This window comes from Alternaria arborescens (genome assembly GCF_004154835.1).
Source record: "Alternaria arborescens strain FERA 675 chromosome Unknown contig_9, whole genome shotgun sequence".
Taxonomy (NCBI): Eukaryota; Fungi; Ascomycota; class Dothideomycetes; order Pleosporales; family Pleosporaceae; genus Alternaria; species Alternaria arborescens.
In genome coordinates, this window is record NW_021167864.1 from 529,292 (window position 1) to 550,607 (window position 21,316).

The 21,316-nt window shown below is 52.5% G+C and overlaps 9 protein-coding genes and 1 pseudogene across 9 annotated transcripts; 2 read left to right on the plus strand and 8 right to left on the minus strand.

The window, feature by feature from the left end:
* Window positions 1-41: 41 nt before the first annotated feature.
* On the minus strand, window positions 42-714 carry AA0111_g4851 (hypothetical protein; the record flags this gene model as incomplete). Its single annotated transcript, XM_028650899.1, has 2 exons — window positions 42-540; window positions 590-714. 2 exons carry the CDS (start codon window positions 712-714, stop codon window positions 42-44), a joined length of 624 nt encoding a protein of 207 aa, XP_028507728.1.
* A 391-nt stretch (window positions 715-1,105) lies between these two features.
* Window positions 1,106-1,698, minus strand: AA0111_g4852 (annotated as a pseudogene; the record flags this gene model as incomplete).
* A 714-nt stretch (window positions 1,699-2,412) lies between these two features.
* Window positions 2,413-4,080, minus strand: AA0111_g4853 (Tubulin alpha chain; the record flags this gene model as incomplete). The annotated part of the gene is made up of 5 exons (XM_028650900.1): window positions 2,413-3,065; window positions 3,118-3,648; window positions 3,700-3,802; window positions 3,927-3,967; window positions 4,056-4,080. 5 exons carry the CDS (start codon window positions 4,078-4,080, stop codon window positions 2,413-2,415), a joined length of 1,353 nt encoding a protein of 450 aa, XP_028507730.1.
* Window positions 4,081-4,432: 352 nt separating this feature from the next.
* Window positions 4,433-5,255, plus strand: AA0111_g4854 (hypothetical protein; the record flags this gene model as incomplete). Its single annotated transcript, XM_028650901.1, has 3 exons — window positions 4,433-4,723; window positions 4,795-5,047; window positions 5,095-5,255. 3 exons carry the CDS (start codon window positions 4,433-4,435, stop codon window positions 5,253-5,255), a joined length of 705 nt encoding a protein of 234 aa, XP_028507732.1.
* A 70-nt stretch (window positions 5,256-5,325) lies between these two features.
* Window positions 5,326-5,787, plus strand: AA0111_g4855 (hypothetical protein; the record flags this gene model as incomplete). Its single annotated transcript, XM_028650902.1, has 1 exon — window positions 5,326-5,787. The coding sequence occupies one exon, from the start codon at window positions 5,326-5,328 to the stop codon at window positions 5,785-5,787; it is 462 nt and encodes a 153-aa protein (XP_028507731.1).
* Window positions 5,788-6,039: 252 nt separating this feature from the next.
* AA0111_g4856 (DNA-directed RNA polymerase III subunit) lies at window positions 6,040-9,774 on the minus strand (the record flags this gene model as incomplete). The annotated part of the gene is made up of 3 exons (XM_028650903.1): window positions 6,040-6,203; window positions 6,255-9,711; window positions 9,760-9,774. 3 exons carry the CDS (start codon window positions 9,772-9,774, stop codon window positions 6,040-6,042), a joined length of 3,636 nt encoding a protein of 1,211 aa, XP_028507734.1.
* A 628-nt stretch (window positions 9,775-10,402) lies between these two features.
* AA0111_g4857 (hypothetical protein) lies at window positions 10,403-12,216 on the minus strand (the record flags this gene model as incomplete). The annotated part of the gene is made up of 3 exons (XM_028650904.1): window positions 10,403-11,501; window positions 11,553-12,071; window positions 12,173-12,216. The coding sequence occupies 3 exons, from the start codon at window positions 12,214-12,216 to the stop codon at window positions 10,403-10,405; spliced, it is 1,662 nt and encodes a 553-aa protein (XP_028507733.1).
* Window positions 12,217-13,054: 838 nt separating this feature from the next.
* On the minus strand, window positions 13,055-14,826 carry AA0111_g4858 (Pre-mRNA-splicing factor; the record flags this gene model as incomplete). Its single annotated transcript, XM_028650905.1, has 2 exons — window positions 13,055-14,686; window positions 14,746-14,826. 2 exons carry the CDS (start codon window positions 14,824-14,826, stop codon window positions 13,055-13,057), a joined length of 1,713 nt encoding a protein of 570 aa, XP_028507727.1.
* Window positions 14,827-15,207: 381 nt separating this feature from the next.
* On the minus strand, window positions 15,208-16,202 carry AA0111_g4859 (hypothetical protein; the record flags this gene model as incomplete). The annotated part of the gene is made up of 3 exons (XM_028650906.1): window positions 15,208-15,754; window positions 15,806-15,965; window positions 16,016-16,202. The coding sequence occupies 3 exons, from the start codon at window positions 16,200-16,202 to the stop codon at window positions 15,208-15,210; spliced, it is 894 nt and encodes a 297-aa protein (XP_028507726.1).
* An 824-nt stretch (window positions 16,203-17,026) lies between these two features.
* On the minus strand, window positions 17,027-20,108 carry AA0111_g4860 (Plasma membrane; the record flags this gene model as incomplete). Its single annotated transcript, XM_028650908.1, has 6 exons — window positions 17,027-17,088; window positions 17,143-17,682; window positions 17,733-18,203; window positions 18,254-19,657; window positions 19,705-20,029; window positions 20,100-20,108. The coding sequence occupies 6 exons, from the start codon at window positions 20,106-20,108 to the stop codon at window positions 17,027-17,029; spliced, it is 2,811 nt and encodes a 936-aa protein (XP_028507555.1).
* Window positions 20,109-21,316: the final 1,208 nt, after the last annotated feature.

Sequence of the window (21,316 nt, forward strand, 5' to 3'; positions counted from 1 at the left end):
CACGTCTGAGAAGTGTGACGGGGTCCTCGACTCCCACTTCCTCAAGCCCACACTCTCTGAACACTAACCCTTGAACAACTCGAATCCAATGGCTCATTGGTCAGACCCATGTTCCACATCAGATATTTGGTACATATATACCAATTCGAGACCTTGATTGCCGGTATGGAGAAGGCAGGTGTGCTACCAGTGTCATTGAGACTGACGATAATGTACATGGTACTGTAGCTGCTGTTTCTTTGTTCAAAGTACACATTCTGATGACTCGCCTTCCCAGGTGCAAAGATCATACTCATAAGGTAAGGTGTGGCGGAATACTGGAAGGCCATGGCAGAAGACGCGATGCCCTCGCCGTTGTTGTATCTCAGGGGCCAATTGAGGATACCTGCTGTATCGTTTGCGTTTTGGGGGTTGTCGTGGTTGTAAGAGGTTGTGTTGTGGTAAAAGGTAGTGGCATAACGAGCTGGGTCGATGATCGTGTCGTTTGTCAGACAAAGGCTCTCCTCAGCTGCGCCTACATGACAAGGGCCGAGTGCGCGGCTAGTATTCATTAGTTTGAAATGTATTCAAGAGAGCTGAATCTTCTTACTTGTTATAGGCGGAGTTGTTGGTTGGTGATTTCAAGACGAGACGGAAGCCGTCTGACTGGACGTTGTAGGCTTGGGCATCCGCCTGAGCCAGCAAGGTCGCGAACGCTAGGATAGCGAATTTCATGATGAATATAGGTCTTGACGCTGAAATACGTGCTCGCGGCTGGATAGAAACTTACAGATGTTGATAGTGATGGTATCGAGGAAGAGTCGAGCAAGGAGGAAATGAGATATTGTAGAAAGGGCGGGCAACGTGTAATCTCATAGAAGCTGCTGCGCACACAAATCCCCAACAGGAAAACGCGATTCGGGAAACGACACATATGGATATGGTATGCGTGGCAGGTGCAGCCTGGAGACCTTCAAGAAATTTCTAGCCTTTGGAAGATTTGTGAAAACTATGCCAGGAGATCTTTGGGGTTTCTGCCAGAGGTAAGATCGGGCTGATATCTAAGGCTGGAAGATACCAACACATCCACACATGGGAGAAAATATTGGTGCCAAAGCATTCCAGATTATATTTGCTCTTGATGACCCTCCCACGTGTTGGGCAGGACATCTGTTCCATAGTTCGACAAGTACCCTGTGCGATATGCCTTTCCAGATTTGCCATTTGCGCAAACTCCCTCTGGCAACCACCACATGTCAGCCTAGCACTTCTAGCCGCATCTCGCTTTGGTTTACACGCGATTTCTGAATCTTTGTGCCTCTTTAATCCCGTCTTGTTGGCAAAGTTCAGACCACAGTCGTTGCAAGGGAATTGTGTGGTTTCCTTGGCTGTCTTCGCTCTTTTCCGTTGATACTCGTTAACGTGCTCTTGATTTTCTTCATTCCATTGCCACTTCACTTCCTTCCTATGCTCTTTGTTTTCCTCGTCCCAAATCTTCTGTGTCGCTCTAATCTCTTTCTTGTGCGTTGCTCTGTAAATGTCGTGCTTTGCTTTATTTCTTTTCTCTCGCTCTTCAAGTAGTTGAGCAATTTCTTCTGGCCTTATATCTTCCAAACTCCGACTCTCGTACATGCAGCTGTGTGAGTTGGCGCCATCGTATTCTTGGTCTTCTTTCTTCCGTAGTGCGAGGCCTTTGCAGTTATTCCAGGTTCCAATCATAGTCCAGAGTCGGAAGATGAGAGCGTGTTCAGCAGCAAGCACGAGAGTGCGAGATATATGGGGTATGGAATTGTTGTTGTAAAAGCTGAGGTCCTATCTACCAAGGAAGGGGCCTATTGTACCCGTGAGGTAATCACGTGACAGAGATTTTGTACAAACCCTGAAGTGACGAACTTTTCAACTCCTCTGAGCGACAGCACTAAGAGCACTCTTTCCTGCTACAAAAGAGCATATCAAGAGCTATATAGATGTAGATTCAAAGCCTAGAAGACTACAATACTGTTAATCTTTATAAATTTTCGTATGAGAAGATGATGTAGGCTGCAAGGTAAAGCTTGTTATATCTATACCTGTTCGGTTTTTCCCTCCTATACGGTGTAGCGAAGACTTATTTGCGATTGCTGATTCACGTAACTCACGTCAGTCGTACACATATCCAAGTCTTATCAAACAATCATGTGAAGGTGCCATTCGACAATTTATTGGCATTACTAAAGGTAGTAGTAACATAGAAAGAGGACAATTGATCCCAAATCGCTTCATGTATGGAGAAGAAGGTACGCTAGCAGCTCTCCTTGTAAACGCCGTAGCTCGCTATTGTCAACCTGGTGTTTGTCTCTTTTCAAAAGCGAGGCTTCGAACAAGAAACATTCCAATCAACAATGCAGAGCCATACTGCTCCTCACAACGCTACAGAGTACAGTAACAAGCCGTTTAGTACTCTGCCTCAACACCCTCATCGTCGCCGAGGCTGTCAGCGGCCACCTCTTCGTAGTCTCTTTCAAGGGCTGCGAGATCCTCACGTGCTTCGGAGAATTCACCCTCCTCCATACCCTCACCAACGTACCAGTGGACGAAGGCGCGCTTGCTGTACATGAGGTCGAACTTGTGCGAGAGAGCAGACCAGGCCTCGCTGATGGCGGTGGTGTTGGACAACATGCAGACGGCGCGGTTGACGGCGGCGAGGTCGCCGTTGGGGACCATCTGAGGAGGCTGGTAGCAGATACCAACCTTGAAACCAGTGGGGCACCAGTCGACGAACTGAACGGTACGCTTGGTCTTGACCTGGGCGATGGCAGCGTGGGTGTCCTTGGGGACAACGTCGCCACGGTACAACAGGCAGGTAGCCATGTACTTTCCGTTGCGAGGATCGCACTTGACCATCTGGTTGTTGGGCTCGAAGCAGGCGTTGGTGATCTCCATGACCGAGTTGGCCTCGTGGGCGGCCTTGGCAGCGGAGATGACGGGGGCATAGGCGACGAGAGGGAAGTGGATACGGGGGTAAGGGACCAAGTTGGTCTGGAACTCGTTCAGGTCGACGTTGAGGGAACCGTCGAATCGGAGCGAGGCGGTGATGGATGAGACGACTGAGTCATGTTAGCAGGCTGCATTTCTAAGCAAAAAGTTCTGAGAGCTTACCCTGAGCAATGAGACGGTTGAGGTTCTCGTAGTTGGGGCGCTCAATTCCGAGGTTCCTGCGGCAGATGTCGTAGATGGCCTCGTTGTCGACCATGAAGGAGCAGTCGGAGTGCTCAAGGGTGGTGTGGGTGGTGAGGATGGAGTTGTATGGCTCAACAACGGATGTGGCAACCTGGGGAGCTGGGTAGACACAGAACTCGAGCTTGCACTTCTTGCCGTAGTCGACGGACAGACGCTCCATCAACAGGGCACCGAAACCGGAACCAGTTCCTCCACCGAAGGAGTGGAAGACGAGGAAACCTTGCAGACCGGAGCAGTTGTCGGCAACGCGGCGGACCTTGTCGAGGACCTGGTCGATGAGCTCCTTTCCGACGGTGTAGTGACCACGGGCGTAGTTGTTTGAGGCATCCTCCTTGCCTGTGATCATCTGCTCGGGGTGGAAGAGGGAGCGGTAAGGGCCGGTGCGGACCTCGTCGACGACGTTGGGCTCAAGATCGGCGTAGATGGTACGGGGGACATACTTGCCCTGACCTGCGCAGAGTTAGTCTTCGGAAACGGCGCCTCGGGGCGGAATATGCGTACCAGTCTCGGAGAAGAAGGTGCTGAAGCCGTGGTCATCGTTCAGGGCCTTGCGCTCCTCGGTGAGGAAACCATCGGGCTGGATACCGTGCTCGAGGCAGTAAAGCTGCGAGGGCAAGTCAGTATAATCGCGCACTGGCGGTGAGGGACCCGCAGCCCCTTGTTTTGCCGTGCAGTGCAATGCAGTACAGAAGAAGGCGAAGGCGGGCGTGTCCTCGTCTTGTACTCACCTCCCAGCAAGAGTTTGCAATCTGGCAACCGGCCTGGCCGACTAGACGCGTGAAAGTCAGTATCAACAAATAGTCAGGGATGTCCCGCCCAGGCGGTCAAGGCGCGTATCAGCGTATAAGGCGACATACCGTTCAGACTGATGACTTCTCTCATGTTGGATTAGAAGCAGAGTAGTAATTTGGGTATCGGAATGCGGTCTCGGGGGTGGCTGGGCGAGGTTGAGGAGCTGCTGTCGGTGGGAGTGGAGCAGTGGGGGAGAGGTGCTGGTGTTGTCTGTGGAATCGAACTTTTAGGCTGTGCAGGCGCGGCCTAGCGCGGACAACGGCGCTAAGCAACACGTCCAATGCCGCTGCCTGGCCACTGCGTAGACATACACGACTCCAGACGACTCTGCCATCTGGACGGCTAACATTGCTGTTCCAATGCTACTGCTCTGGCCCACGTGAGGGACCATGAACTGCTTCCCACTCAGCTCCTCCCCATCCTCACGTGCTATCCGCCAAAGATGCGCCTCTCCGCCGCGCTGCTCTGCATCGTCTCACAGCTCTGGACGGTGAATGCCAACGTCGAGAAGACAATATTCCTCGGTCCCAAGCCTGTGACTCTCCCCAATGTCTGCTCCAGCTCCTATGACTGCGGTCTGAACTACTTGTCGCCTGACTCTACCATCCTCCCGATCCGTGTGCCCGTACAGTTTCCTACCGAGTTGGTGCCCCGCGGTCTCGAGTCCTGGTATCTGCTTCGCGACTTGGAAGAAGGGCGGAGGTACGAATTGCGCATCTGCTGGCCGGCAACTGTGAGTCCAATGCGCCTTCCCGTTGCATGTCGTGTGCATACATACGCGTTTGCTTGTACTGACATGCCCAGCAACCCACCGACTTCTGGCTCGACACTTATTCTGTCACTCAAATACTCGACACGCCTGAATTGACATCTTCGCTGGTACAATTTAACTCGGAGTTTCGACGCTACCTAGTCGACAACGACGACATCACCACCAAGGAAACACCGTCTGCAGCCCCAAAGTCGATGCTATTTCTACGCCTCCAGGCTGCAGCATCTTACTACTCGACCAATCGCACATTGATGGACTACCCGCCTCCAGTCGATGCAGATCTCAGTACGTCTCCTCGCATGTACAAGTCGCATAAAACCTAACAACCGCAGTACTCGATCCCTTTGTACTGAACGTCTTCCCTCAGTCACTCGCTCCCGTCGCCATATACATTACCGCGGTCGCTGTAGGAGCCTGGTTTCTCTCTGGTTACATCTACCGTTGGCTATTGTCAGTCGCTGCCGACGCACCTAGCAAACCGCACACCGATTGAGCAAACGGCGTCCGCCCTTGAAACCACAGCGCTGTTTCCATCTTGGTCATCTACCCTTCTGCACGCAAACATGTCTTCGGCCGCCGGGCCGCCTCCACCGCCTCCACCTCCGCCGCGCAAGCCATCCTTCAACGGTAACATCTGCGACAATCCGTTCGATCTTCTCCCCGCCGAATTGTTGCTTATAGTTTACGAGTATGTGGGTAGTGGTAATCTCATGAACCTCGCTCTGGCCATCTACCCTACCCTGGAGCAGCACAGAATTGTACCACAGCTTACAGCCAGCACGTACCTTAGCATAGTACGCGGGGCACAGGGTGCGACGGCGACGAGACGATCCCTAGTCCTACCACCACCTTTGGATAGGATACCCATGGAGATTTGGCTCGTTGTAGCTCGGGATCTAGAACCAATCGCTATTCTATCAATGATGGTGGCTCTCGGTAGATACCCGCGAGAGTCGATGACCCCAGAGACGGCAACGCGCATGAGATCATGGTGCCGTAGGTCAAAGAGAAAGGATGCATCGTGATTATGATTGACGAGGACATGGTAGTGTATGGTGACATGGACTTCACGGTACACATGTCGCTTGTTCCGGCTACATGGCTGTAGGTGGTCTAGCGTTGGAACGGGACAGTATAGCCTGACGAACAGCATACCTATGATACGAGAAATTTCCATAATTATGTACATTGGAATAAAGACGATCATGACAAACGCCACGCTATGCACCCAAGCCCAGTCCAGTCCAGCGCCAAACATGCATCGACATCTTCTCCGTCTACGCATCCCTAGGGAATTCATCCTCCAATCCAATAGTCACCTTGACATTCATGCTACCCAGTTCCTGAATCAGAAGCTTAGCAGCATATGGCATAGTGATCTTGCGAACTGCCTTTTCGCTTTCGCAGAGTTTACAGTAGCCGCTGTAGCCCATTTGGCCGCCTGTTGCATTGTTAGTAAAATATTGAGCATCGAAACATGGACAAGGCTTACACTTCTCGCAAACATCAACATTGTGCGCATCCGAACTGATCATCAATCGCTCAAGCAGCAGCTGAGAAGCACCGTATGCAATCAAACAATCACGTTCCATCTCACCCAGACGCAGTCCACCGTCCCTCGCACGACCTTCGGTAGGCTGTCTCGTCAAGATAGCACGCGGACCTCGAGCACGCGAGTGCATCTTATCCTGCACCATATGCTTGAGCTTCTGATAGTAGATCGGCCCAAAGAAGGTGTAGAACTGGTGTGCTTCTCCCGTGATACCACTCGTTAGGTAGTCTTTGCCAGTGTACGAGAAGCCCTTCTCCACAAGAATTTGTGACATGTCTTCAACCGTGGACCCACCAAACGCAGTTCCGTATTCGAGTGTGCCGTTGAGAACACCAGCTTTTCCGGAAAGCAGTTCCATCATCTTGCCGACCGTCATACGCGAGGGGAAACCGTGGGGGTTCATAATAATGTCAGGGCAGATGCCTTGGTCGTTGAAGGGCATGTCTTCTTGTTGGACGATGAGACCTGTCGTACCTTTTTGGCCGTGGCGCGAAGAAAACTTGTCGCCAAGTTCTGGGCGGCGGGTTTGTCGCATGAGGAGCTTGATCAGGGTGGTTCCTGCTTCATTCTCGGTGATGCATGCTTTGTCGATGTAGCTGCAGTCGGGCAACTTGTACTTGTCGGGCTTGTCTTTGTAAACGTTTGTTGCAGGTCCTGCGGTGTCCTGGGGAATGGATTTCAGGAGGTAAGCATCGCCAGCTTCAATGCGGGCACCGACTTGAGCGATACCGTCTTGACCGATGGCTTGGTGGCTGGAGTTGTCTACGTCTAGAGCGCCAGCATTGATGCGGTCAGAGGTACCGTTGGCATACGTCTTGAGAGGCGTGACGTGCTTCTTGAACACCTGGCAGCGACCGAAGCCGCGGTCGCAGGAGGCTTTGTTCAGAATGAGCGCATCCTCAATATCGTATCCGGAGTAGGACATGACTGCGACAGTTGCGTTTTGACCGGCAGGCAGTTTGTCGTACTTGGTGAGCTCGATAGTCCGTGTCTTGACCATAGGCTGTTGGGGGTAGACCATGAGATATAGCAGTGTATCTATTCTGTTGAACTGGTTGTAGGCGATGGCGCCAATAGCTTGCTTACCCATGGCGCATTGGTAAGTGTTACGAGGGGATTGATTGTGGTGAGGGTATGGGATAAGACCAGCGACAGCACCCAGGATGGTGAAGGGTTCAATCTCGAGATGTGTGGTGTGCTGGTTGATTTCGGTCTCTTTCAAAGCGATGTTCGTGTCGTTTTCTTCGTTTGTATCGAGATACTCGACTAGACCTCTGTGCAAGAAGTCTTCAAACTCCATTGTTCCCTTGCGAAGGGCCTTCAGGTACCTCGACGTAACTTTAGAGCGTTGGTTCTCAACAATAATCATTGGACGGCAAATTCGCCCTTCGTCCGTAGCGATGTGGACTTCGCAGTGGTCGTGGTCAATGTGAATGCTGGTGAACTCAGAGATGCGACCCATCCGCCTGAGTTTCCGGAAGCTGTTGAGGAATCGCTTTGGTGTATCGGTGACAGCGATAGGTGTACCGTTGAGACACACACTGTACACACCCTCCGAATGGATCTCTTCTCCTGTTTGCGAACAGATATCTTCAGCGCCTAGCATGAACACAATCTTGCGCACTGGATCGTCATCATCTTCGGTTGTGATATGTGTCATCAACGCCAAGTTCTTGACAAGACCGCAGGCTTCTCCTTCTGGGGTATCTGATGTGCAAAGCATACCAAATTGCGATGGCTGCAGCGCACGAGGACCGGAAACCTTACGCGTCTTTTCGAATTGTGAACTGATTCTCGTCATCATACCTAGCGCAGCAATATAACTCAGTCTGCTCAAGACGTGTGTAACACCAGCCCTCTCCATCTTGAAACGCTTCAAACTCCAGTTTCCAGTCGCAATGGCACGTTCGACACCCATGGTGATGTGGTTTTTGTGTACACTGAAGTGGGAAAAGGCGTCAAACTCTTGCGCTCGGACCGGCTTCTTCAGGACCTTGTCGATACTCAGCTTGAAGTCGTGGTTGAAACGCTTGAAGTGGTCCTCGAAGAGAAGCGACAACATCTGACCGGACAACTCAAGACGCTTGTTTCCGACATAATCACGGTCGTCCACTAACTTTGGGTCTTGCATGGCCATCAGAACTCTGCGCGCCATGAGGGCAACGTAAAGAGCCTTTGGTCGGTAGTTTGTGCCTTCGACTGGGACGTGGGGAAGTACGACGTTGGACAAACACTCAATAGCCTCCAAGTGATAGTTCCGGCTGCGAGACGTACCAAGCGGCTTCTTCACTAGTCGTACGCGATGGCCGATGTACTCAAGCGCTCGTTCCTGGGTGTGGATCTGTTCCCTTGCGCATGCCTCGAAGTTGATAGCAAAGTTGTCCTGATACGCGCTGTCCTCGCCGGCTATCATCAGCAGAATTTCCTTGTCGGAGTGTACGCCCAGTGCCTTCATTACGAATACGATCGGAATCTCTTCGGAGAGCGTGTTGTGTCGGAGGTACATGAGGCCCTTCTTCTGAATCACGTATGTCTTGGTTCGCCTTTCGTGCGTAGAACTCGTTACGCTGGCTTGCATGATACCCTTTGCGCTCTCAACGATGACTCGATTCTTGTTCAGCTGCTCTTGAACCAAGATGACCTTCTCTTGCCCTCGAGTAATGAAGTAGCCTCCTGGGTCTAGCGGGCACTCCTCCATGACTGCCATCTCGCGATCGTTCTTTCCTGCGAGCACACACTTGTTGCTCTTCAACATGATGGGCATTCGCCCAATTTTGATGCCCGTCCGCTTGACCTTGGCATTTCCGCGGGTGTATATAATGTCCACCACTATCGGCGCAGCATATGTCATGTCGCGCAACCGACATTCGTTGGGTGTAATGGTACTGCGGTGGTGTTCGAGGTCATCTTCTTCCTGTCGGTTCGGAGAAAGGACGCGAATGTCTGTGTACTCGAGGAGGAACTTGGGGTCGAAATCGCTACGGACAAAGCGGTTGGCCTTGATGATTTTCTTGAGTTCCACATCGACAAAGTGGTTGTACGAATCGACGTGCTGCTTGACGAGACCCTTGGTCTTCAGGAACGCCGGCAGTAGGTTCCATTTGTCGCGCGCAGTATTGATCGGGTCGGTCAGGCTCTTTCCGTAGTAGAACGGCTCGAGGAGGGCGGCGAACTCGTCTTTGGCATGAGTAAGCGGCGCCCGTCGCTTTCGTGTCGCTCCGGCCGATGTTGAAGCATCGGGATTGAGGTCGGTCGCATCATCGCCCGCTGTTGGCTGAGGGTTGGCACCCCCAGTATCTACATCCATATCGCCGTCAACTTTCTTTACCGCAGGCGCAGCAGTCGCAGCATTCGCCTTCACGGCCCCGCGCGGGGCAGCTTTGGGCTTCGCGACTTCCTAAACTCACGTTAATCCTTGGTCGCCGTTAAGCATAGAGCTCCATACCTTCTTGCCTACCATTTTTCTGGAACAGCAAGGCAGTCTGCGGAAGTTGAGGCGACGGATGCGTTAGTTAGAACAGCTGCTGCAACAATTTGGCGTTCGGCGAGTCAGAACTGCAGGTGGGTGGAGAATCAATACTAGCCAATCGGTAATCCGCAGTACATCCAGCCCTCTGCGCCGGGTGAGTGACCATCAAACACCTTAAAGACATACTCTAGTACTTTCTCTAGAGATCTCCGACACAATATGCACTATGCACATCTTAAACGTGCGATGTGGGTAGACCGCCAACTCCAGAGAATAACAAGCTTCTTTTATGTGAAAGTTCGTTCCTTCGAGTCGTGTCTTATCAACCATTTCATGATACTCACCAACACTGCACTAATACGAATAAAGCCGACTCAACGAACACAATGATAGGACAACATATTGCAAGTTGCGAATAACAGTAAGACGTTCAATTGATTGGCACCTGATTGCTACCAACGTGTTCCACTCAACAACCGCTATCCCTCCTAAGACCTTACTTCCAAGCCGAAAATTACCATTCGTACTTCCCAAGATCAAAACCGCCCTGAGCTGTCAGTCAGCTTCGAAACTACCATGTATACTCCTCAAGGTCATGAATTAGTAGGCACAGCCCCTCCTAGAAGGCATCACTAACATCCGCCTCTCCATTTATGTTTCGCAATGAACCCTCAGCAAGATCAACCCTCAGCTGGGCCGTTTCTGCCTCACGTTCAAGACTGTCCCATTCCCTGAGTTTCTGTCTCTTTGCGTCCTCTTTCTTATCAATCATCTCCCTCAGCTTTTGAGCCTCTGCCTCGAGCTTCAAGATCTTGCTCTTGTCGTACAGTTCAGGGGCTCTCTGACCCCCGGGAATCTCCTTGGGGAGGTCGGAAAGATGGTCTCGGAACCGCATTGTACGAGGGTAGGTCGTAGCAGTCGAGTTGTTAGACCCGCGGAACGAAGGAGCAAAAGGTGCCGCTCCACCAGGGCCGCTGCTGGAACCGCGTGGGCCAGATGGCGCACCGCCGTAGTAGCCTCCTCCTCGCGGACCTGCACCCCAAGACCCTCGTCGTGAGGATGGACCAGAAAAGTCTCCTCGTCCTTCGTATCCTCCAAACCCACCACGACCACCACCTCGCGGTCGTGTTGGCGCTGCTAGCACAGGGTTGTTGCCCCGAGGAAAGGCAGGAGGTTGTGATGCCAGGCTTGACGGGCCAGCGGGAGGCGAAATCGCAGGGGAGGGATAGCTCCGGCTGGAAGGCCCTGTTGGTGGAGCTCTGGCAAAGTTACTGTCACCATTGCGGTATGAAGAGGAAGATGGTCCAGTAGGCGGCGCAAAGTCCCTATCTCCGCGCGGTCCCGTAGGAGGGCTTTCCCGACGGCGTGGAGGCGAACGCTCTCGCTCGCGACTGTAGTCCCGTCCTCTGTCGGGGAGGCGCTCACGGAACGGCGATCGCGGTGCTGAGACGGGCTCTCGAGCTGGTCGGTCTTCTACCAGTGCAGCCCGGCTAGGATGGATAGGTGGCGGGGAAGAGCGACGAGACGTTGCCGCAGAATCCCTACCCGATGCATCATTTGAAGCGTAAGTCGGTCGCGCAGGCGAAGGGGACCTACGACTTCTCCAGGTATCCGCAGTGTAAGGGTCAGGACGGTCGCGCCTTGGAGAGGGCGAGCGGCGTCGGTAGTCGCGTGTGTCCCGAGTGTCGCGGGGAGGGGAGTAGCGGCGAGGAGGGGGGCTTCGAACAGATTAGCAAGTGAAATGGCATTGCGCTGGGCTCAGGACAAACCTGTTTACTCGAGAGCGCGGCTCTTCGTACCGGCTCGAACGGACAGGCGAACGCACGCCACGGCTCCTGGCCGGAGAAACATCGCGCTCTCTGGGCGGTGGAGACCTCTCGCGTGGACGTGGAGAGCGAGTGTACGAGTCGTACTGATCGCGATCTCGTCGCGGTGGCGGCGACCTTGCCCTGTAGTCATCCCGTCTAAGTTCATCCCTTCTAGGTTCGTCCCGTCGCGGTGAGAATGCTCGGCGAGGTGGTGATCGAGGACGTGCCCTCCAGTTGTCATCGCGACGTGGGCTTCGAGATCTTCTTCGGAAAGCTGGCGACCGACTGCGAGGACGCGACGAGCGGCCACCAGGAACATATGTATCAGCCGATGCTATACCGCGGCGAATGGGTGAGACACGGCGAGGAGGCGAACTGCGACGGGGAGGAGGTGAGCGTGCTCGATAGCTGTCGCCGCGTGGAGAGCGTGGACGTGGGCCAGGGGAACGAGGACGGTATGTGTTGGAGTACCTATCATCTCTATGTGGGTGTTAGTAGATGCGCTCGTATTAGATCCCGCGTGTCTGGTAGGGTATTTGCTCGTCGCAGCCTAGGCGACAACTGGTCTGGAGTCGACAAACCTTCGATCTCCTCGGTCTCTGTCTCGCTCACGATCCCTGTCCATCTCTGCAATCGAGGCGATATGTTTGGCCGATCGCAGCTAAGTAATACCAAGAGATGCGCTGGTAGAGATTAGTCGGGGTGGACAGCTAATAGCTACGATTGCTGCGTGGTGGTGGCTGCTCGTGTGTTAGGTCGCAAAAAGTGAAGTTCGGAGCCAAGCCCTGCGACTGGACGCGTTCCTTTGTCACGTGCCGGAAAGCGTCCACGCTTCAGCCGCTGCTCATTCACAGTATGCAAACAGCGAAAGTGTGTCTTACCCTAGTTGCGCGCCGGACATAAGATCGAAGACGAGGGTAGCGAGTGCGGGTGTGCGGTAAATCCAGCGTTGTGTAAGTGGCACTTCAAAGAAGATTTGATGTCTTCTTTCCCTTGCGTATCCCACCATCGCTTCGTCGTCTTTCCATGGCCAGCTAGGTATTGACATGGAAGCCCGCATCCAGCTCCTCAGTACGAACGTAGTCTTTCCGTGTCTATCTTTCAAACCTGAGGGTATGCCATCCCCAACTCACGCTTTCAGCTCGTGTCTTTCACATCCCTTGCTTTGTGTGTCGCATCCTTCGAGGCTTTTGTTACAGCGAGGCGTACTACCGCCTTCGCAGTCAGTATGCAATTCTTCCATCAGTCTTGTCCTTGAAATTGGAAAACTCTTCATCTTGATTATGTTCAACTGCGGTCAACCTTGGCTGCCGCATGTAACGCCGTATCCCAATGCTGAATATGCCGAAGCCCTACTGACCCTTGACATCCGTGACGCCCGCTCGCTCATAGAGCTCTTGAGAATGCAACCCGTAATCTTTTGTACAAAACACATGTCCTCTACGGACTCTTAATCAACAGACCTAGCGCTTGGTCTTTCGCTCATCCTCCCTCTTCGCACGCTTCCTGCTCTCCTGATTGATCATGTCCGCCAAGTCATCTTGATCGATACTCTGCCATTGCCCTTGTGCTTCGGCTCTTTGCCTTGACTCATACTCTTTCTTTAGCGCGTCCTTGTCAAGCTTATCGCTATCTGCCAACTGATCAACGTCGACAGAGACGTCAATGTCCCCAGCCTTGCGCTTCCTCTGTGCGTTGCCGAGCGCATCGCGCCTAGCTGCGTCAAGATCATAAGCGTGCTCGCCGCCGAAAAACCCAGTCGCCGAAATATTCTTTTCGGGAAGCACTGTACCTGCGCTGCGTGGGATGCCCGGCTCTTCCGTCTCGATTCCTTTCCGCTGCTTTCGGAGCTGGAATTCTCCACCGATACTCTCTGCACCTCCAATCTCTGATGGCATGGCGGATGCTGTTGTCATGGATGTCTGAATACCAGACGCGTCTTCGTCACCCCCCTCCTCGTCCTCGTCCTCATCCTCCTCTTCTTCGTCACTTTCCTCGTCTTCGCTCTCGCCCTCGGCTCGTAGTGCTCCCCAGATACCGCGCTCTACAGGCTCACCGACGTGTGTTGGTTGCTGCTGCTCTTCCAATATGGCTGTCCCGTAAAGATCGCCTCCAAACTGTGGCTTACCAGCATCGTCGATAGGGGGTTTGCCCCACTGGCCAGGCTGGAAACCCCAAGAAGAGCCAGGTGGGATAGGTGCGTTTACACCAGGGACGCGCATGTTGGGGTAGGATGGCGGAGGGCCGAAGCGCTGCATGTTGATGAGCCAAGGTGGCGGATGGCCTGGAGCCATTCCGAGTGCCTCTCGGAGCTCCTCACTCAGCTCACCAGGCTTGAGGTTCACCAGATTGGTCTCGAACTCCTTGCCCTCGTAGTAGACTTCGCCATATCGCGTCAACTCTGGCTTCGTTTGTCGCCTGAAGAAGGCATCGTATAGTTTCGCGTAGTCGATATCGAGCTTGCCGAGCTTTCCTTGCACGCGTTCTCGCTGCTTTTGCCTCATCGTCATGTCTGCTTGCTTCTCTAAAACCGCATCTCGCATCTCTGCAATGCCTGTCTCCTGGATAAACTTGGGCAGGGCAAACGGAGGCTTCTCGATACCACGTTTCGACGAGAGATATTCGCGTTTGAGCGACCAGTGGGTCGGAACTGGTATGACATTCTTCGCTCCCTTGATCGAGATTAGCAACTGGGGATTGGAAGATGACACATCCGTCCACTCGACCAACTCAGGCCTGGGAACCAACGACTTGAGTTGTGCGACCGACAACTTGTTCATCTGCTTCCTCTGCTTCTTGGAAAGCTTGGGCTTCCCATCGTCCTCGTCCTCGTCAGGGATGTCGTCGTCGGAGAGATAGATTTCTGGCTTCTCCTCGTCCTTGGTCGCCGCCTCCTCCTCTGTCGGCTCCCTGAACTTTTCGAATACGCTCTTGTATTCTTCAAACACGGGGTCGTCAAGGTCGTATTGGTTTGCGATATCGTCAACGGTGAGAAGGTTCGCGGGCTTGACCGCCTGTGCTTCGTTATTGCTGTCGCTTTGTGGTGCGGGAGATTCGCTCTCACGCGCAGAGTCACCGGCTTCCGATGGGGTCTCCTGTGGCTGATCAGTACGATGGCTTGGGAGACGCGAAGCGATGCATGTGTGCTGCTTACAGAGCGCTGTTGCTTCTTCTTTGCCCGGCGATAGGCGTTCTTGTTCGCCTGCTTCTTGCCCTTTGCAGTTGCGCCTGACATGGCGGCGGTGATTGCGCAGCGCGACGCTTGGACTTGTGTTAGATGTGACGGTATGCGCGATCTTATGCGTAGATGCCAATCGCGCGATGTCGGTGGGCGTCAAGGGTGGATGCGCGACGAGTGGAGGTGGAGGTTGAAGTTGCTGAGCTCGCGCGGAAAGATTGAGCGACTGTCTTGGCGCCCCAAGTGTTCACCCCGACCGAGCCAACGCGCAGCAGTCTCGAATCACTCACACCAAGACCTGTGCTCATAACATTATATACGGCTCACACGGACATGTACAGCGATATGAGATACCCTGTTTAACCACTGCTTTGTATACTGATATAGGCTCAGAGCTCTGCGTCGGCCAAATCTACGTGCTGCTCAATAGGGACTCTGCTACGACCGATCGTCACCCTTGAAGACATGGTTCCAGAATCCGCGGAAGTGCTTGTTCTGTCCGATCTCGTTGATGTCCTTGACCTCCCTTGGTGTCAACTTGAACGTAGTTGCCCTCAGATAATCACTCAGTCTCTGCTCCTTCCCGCTTGTCGTGATCGGCACAATGTCCTGATCTATGCACCACCTGAGGTAGATTTCATTCTCGCTTACCGCATATTTCTTCGTCAGCTTCTCCACGTAATCGTCCAGTGGGCCAGGCTTGGCCTTGGTAGCAGGAGTTAGAGGCGCGTAGGCGGTCGTGGCGATGCCGTTCTGCTTGTGGAATTCCAGAAGCTCCGGGCGTTGCAAATAAGGGTGGAGCTCGATCTGATTGCACACTGGTTTGACTTTGGCAGTCTTGAGAGTTGCGGCAAGATGGCTGGGAAGGTAGTTGGAGACGCCGATGGATTTCGCGAGACCAGACGCTTGCACGGCTTCCATGTCTGCCCATGCTCTCTGGAGGTCTTCGTCTGAGCCTGCGAACCAGGGCTGGTGAATGAGGTACCTATGCTTGTTAGCATTGAGTCTACCTATCCATTGGTTTTACATAACTTACAGATCGACGTAATCTAGTTGCAACTTCTCCAAGCTGGTCTTGATAGCTCCAGCAATGTTGTTGATGTTGTCATTGTTCACCTTGGTAGTAACGTACAACTTCTCACGAGGGACACCACTTTCTTTGATGGCTGTGCCGAGTTCAGTCTCGGTCTTGTAGACTTTCTAGCATCAGTAAAGCCCTCAGATTTAAGAATGGCGCTGTAATCACCCTCTGCACCGTCAAGATGAGTGTACCCCAACTTGGTTGCGATCTTGACTGAATCAATGATAGCCTGATCTATCTTGCTTTCCTCTCCAGTCTTGAACCAGGCGGTGCCGGTACCATAGCCGAGCATTGGCATTGAGGTTCCGTCGTTGAGTTTCAACTTAGGAATGGTAATGTTGAGGTTGGCCATTGTTGCGAATGCCTGTGTTAATGGTAGGAGGGGTAATCTTGGGCAGTGTGACGAAGTGTGATTGAGGCTGAGCTGACGTCGAAGGTAAGAGTTGATGCTTCTTGATTATTTGAGCATCAAGTAGGCTATAGTGTGATGTTGATCAAGTTAAGTTGTGTTACGTGATCCTTGATAGCTGCGCGTGTTTCAATGCCGAAGGTGGGGTTACGATGCTGGCAAGCGACGTCACCACGTTCGCCGTGCCCCGGAGCCCGATGTTTGTTGTGCATGTTGTCAGCCCACCTCTGAACTCGGGATTTGCATCGTTGTTGTAGAACGATTGTCAATCGCGTATAGCCGAGTATTTCCATAACCTTGTAGCTAATCGCTTCCTAGGTGATACTCATGCATGTCAGACGCGTTTAAGCCACATCGCACTAGCCACAGCAGAGCAGCAACAAACCTAAGGAGTTTTCTACAGGCTTCAAAGGGAAACGAAATGCAGTGCAACTCTATCAGTGTTACACTTGACCGTGCAATGCCAACGTCGTGTTGGATGTGTTGAATTGAGATAAAGTTGCTTGTCATAATCAACACGTCGCCACTGGCGTACAGGTGGACTTCCTAGATGTTCTACAAACCCCTGATGTTCGCATCTATCTTAAACAGGTATGAATACAAATATACTTCCAGAACCCAACCATGAACAGTGCCTAGGAATCAGGAGTGCCGCCAAACGCCCTCTACTGACCCCCGCAGTGTTGCAGAGAAGGACCAAACCACGCTCACGATGGCGTAATGTTGGATCGCTAACGTGGTAGTGAAGGCCCGTTATGGTGAAGATGCTATGTCATCTTCTCATGCTGAATCTTCTCGTGCTGTGTTGACACCCTTTGCAGCGAAACAACTAGATGTGGTTAGCGACTGTCCTGTCTCGGATGCAGAGAACCATCATGCTTACCAAAGTCTTCAAGGTTCCTCTGCTTTTGCTTTCTCTTGAGAAGCTTTCCGTGCATGAGGTTGTCGAAGCCTTGACTGCCTTGCAAAATGTAATACACTCCTGCCATAATACAAAAGATACCGAAGGAAAAGGCCCAGACACGGACCACGGCAACAATGTTTGTTCTTCCACCCACAAACCACCCGAAAATGGTAAAACACGTAGCAAGGATGTCGACAACCAGGATCGCCCCGGCGAGTTGCCATGAAGGAATCGATGACCAGAACGGGCCATTGGCGCGGGTGATGAAAATCAGCCAGTTCTCAGTCAATGTAATCTCGAGGAACAGGATTGGGTCGCGCTGGCCATGGTTCTGAACAATGCCACCTTCGACACGCTGCTGCTCGCCAGTAAGGTAAGGCAGCATGGTTGTCATTGTGATCCAAGTGCCTACAGCCAGAATGACGCCAAGGAGGATTGACATTCCCCAAAGTTTTGGCAGGTTCCATTTGACCGGAGTTCTGCTGTACGGTGCATTATCGTAAGCGATAGCCAAGGTCGCTGCAATTCAGTCAGTACATGCATAATAGAACCCAGGAAGCAAGTCTTACCAATATCAGCGAAGATAGCAATGAACACTACCAACTGCAGGTTTAGACTCTCGTTGAGGATAGCGATCCAAAGACCTAAGAATATCTCGAGGTGCAGTGACAGAGCGATGCGGTAGACAACGTAAGCGTACATGCGATGGAAAATCTGGCGTGACGTTTTGAGGGCGTCAATGATAGCAGAGAGGCCAGGGGCAAGAAAAACGATGTCGGCAGCGGAGCAAGCAGCGTCGGAAGCGCCTTGCACAGCGATACCAGTATCTGCTTTTTTCAACGACGGCGCGTCGTTCACACCATCACCGGTCATCGCGACAAGGTATCCTCTCTGTTGTAGAATTTCTACAACGTTGTACTTGTGCTGTGGGAACACTTCTGCAAAACCATCTGCACCTTCGACGAAGTCGTAGAACTCCGAGCCAGGCATCTCGCCACCTCCACTCAATCCGAGTTTTTCAGCATCGAATATGTTGGTACCTACATCCAGAATTAGTAATGGGCTACGCGTGACAAGTGCTTGTTCTTACCTAGACCAAGCTGGCGTGAAGTTTCTCGCGCAATACCAACGGCGTCCCCAGTCAACATCTTGATTGAAAGGCCCAAAGACTTCGCCTCGTTAATTGTACGATACGTGTCATGGCGTGGAGGATCTGAGCATGGCATGATACCCAAGATTTCCCAACGTTCATCTTCCCGTTTGCGAGCAACACCGAGTGATCGAAAGCCGCGCGTAGCGAACTCTGCAACCTTGTTCTTGTAGGCCAATTCGACCTCGTGTGGGACGGAACCATCTTCTTCGACAGTCCGAAGCACAAAAAGAGGAGCGCCTTTGACGCATGTTATGCGTTCGCCTTGAGGCGACTCAACGACAGCCTGAACTTTCTTGGACACTGGATCGAACGGATGGAAACGGATGCATTTGTACTTGCTCAGCACATACTTGGCACGCGGATAGTGGCGTAAAGACTTGAGAAAAGCTTTGTCGATAGCATCGATGCCCTTCTTCTTTCTTGACGCTGCTAAGCAGGCAGTAAGCATAAGGTCCTCTGGATCGACACCTTGAACGGTATATGGCTCAGCCAGCGAGAGCTTGTTCTTTGTCAATGTTCCAGTTTTGTCAGAGCACAGGATCTCGACGCCCGCAAGCGATTCGATGGCGGAGAGCTTCTGCACAATGGCTTGTTTCTTCGCCAGATACGCCGCTCCTACTGCCATAGTTGTAGTGACAACAGCAGGAAGGCCGACCGGGACTCCGACTATCGTGATCGCGAGTGTGAACCGGAGGATAGTGACGATGTCGTTGGATCGATAGAAAGAGCTTATCCAAACGACCAGCAATGATACAATGACCAGAACCAGAAGAATCGTCCCAATGCCGTGCAATACTTGTGTGAAGTGACCGGGTCCGCTGGAGGCGCTGGCAACAAGTGATGCCGCACGTCCAACAAACGTCGAGTCGCCTGTAGCTGTGATCACGACGAAAGCCTCGCCGCGTTTCACCGCAGAAGACGCGTAACAGGTATCTCCACGGTGTTTGTCGACAGCCAGTGATTCTCCAGTGATGGAAGACTGGTCGACCTGCACAAAGGCATTCTCCGTAACGATGCGCCCATCAGCTGGAACAATTACACCCTCCTCCACTTGCAAGATATCGCCGGGCACCACGTCTGGTGCTTCGATCTCAACCAAAGTGCCGTCACGCAATACGGTAGCCTTCAAAGCTAGTGTTTTCTTCAACTCTTCAACGATGGAGCCGGCTTGATACTCTTGGATGAAGCCAACACTTGCGTTCAGGAGGAGCAAACCACAGATGACGCCAAAGTCAACCCAGTCTTGGAGCCCTGCAGCAAGGATTGCAGCAGCTTCCATGACGAACTGAATTGGACCAACGAAAAACATCAGAAACTTTACCCAGTTATTTGTTGACTCCTCTGCACATAGTGAGCAAACGCGGATCAAGGGATAAGATAGTTGGTACCTTTCATCTTGTTCTCGCCGAACTTCTTGCGCCGTATCAGTACTTCAGCCGACGTCAAGCCAGTGCGTGTGTCGGTCTGCAAGAGTTCCTCCGGAATCAGACGCGCACCGCCTGGTTGTTGCGCTTCCTCCTCTTCGTAGTCGGCATTTTCGCCATCCTGTGACTCTAGGTCTTCGATAAGTTGATCTATATCCTCGTCTTCTTCTTCATCATCCAACTCAATGCCTTGCATGTGGATATTCTTTTCCTGAAAATGATACTTGTCGTACGTCCGGCCATTTGATGGATAGATGCCGTCGCGATCCGGGGATGTACCGGTCGGTGACTGTCCTTGGTCAGTTCTGATGTAGATGTGCGGCGTGGCAAGCTAGTTATGAGGCTGGCAGCCAACTTACTTCGGACATATTGGATGTCGAGCTAGTCGCTAGCAATGCTATACGCTGTGCGCGGTTTGCTAATATGAAGTGGTACAAAAAATGCTAACAAGAGGTCCCGGCCTGGCACAAGATGCATGAACCTATACTGCAAGTGCATCTGACGATACTGTTGAATAGTGGTGTAGTGGCCAATGCGCGTTCATCTGTAGAAGGAACTCCGAGGCATCGTTGCGCAGGCGAGGGCTTCAAAGCGCGCAGAAACGACTCTGGACCTGGCTACGACACGTTATCGCGCTGGGAAGCACAGTCGCGATGGCGCAACGTAACTGATGCCGCCGAGAGTGCCTGTGAAAACGGCCGATATGGGTTGGGACGACTCCAGAGTGTTGTGCGAACCCCACGGTCGTGATGAGGCCACAAGGACGCGCATGATCAGTCTAGCCTATTTAGAAGTTAAGGGTCATGGTCACGTCGAGAACCAGTTGCCAAGATAAAGTGGCCAAGTTTGTGGGATGGGAGCTGCGGCCGGGCGAGCTGCCCAGGTAAGCATCCGTAAGATTAGCCCAACCCCTTGGGTTAGCGCATTTGGCATCGCAATCTGCCATGTGCACGTATCCACATTACGTTTGTTTCGACAACTCTCATCAGGCCAAAACTGCATCGCCTGGGAACCTCAGTCTGTACTACGCTCACCGTGTAGGCGGCATCTGTGATTTTCTATCTTGGTAGTGGTTCTGATCCTTCGCGAGAGGTTTCCCGCGGTTGTTTTTTAAACTCATGGCTAGCCTGGTCACTTCGCGTCACCAAATTGACCATTCCCGGGGATGAACTTCTTTACGTCACGTTTGCGGAAATCACTACGCACCCACAGATAACTTGCAAAACCCTGATCATTAATTTTGATATTTCCGGGTGTTTGAACAGTCCCCACCAAAGGGCGCAGCTCAATGCGCGCGATGACAATGCTGAGTGATGCGACAGCACCCTCTTCTCTCGACGCATCGCAATGGAGATTGGCTTCTCGGCCAGTTGCTGTCCCGTTTAAGCAGACTCTGGTTGAAGAATGCTATGGTTTGTATGGAGGCAAAGTCAATATAGCCTTCGTGCTATCTGAATGCATGTCAAGTTCCGTTCATGTCTCAAATATCTAGTCATTCAAGAAAGCGTAGCCCAGGTCATGTCCCAGGGATAGCTCCGCCCATGCCGTGGAGACGTGTTACCCGCTGCAATAAATG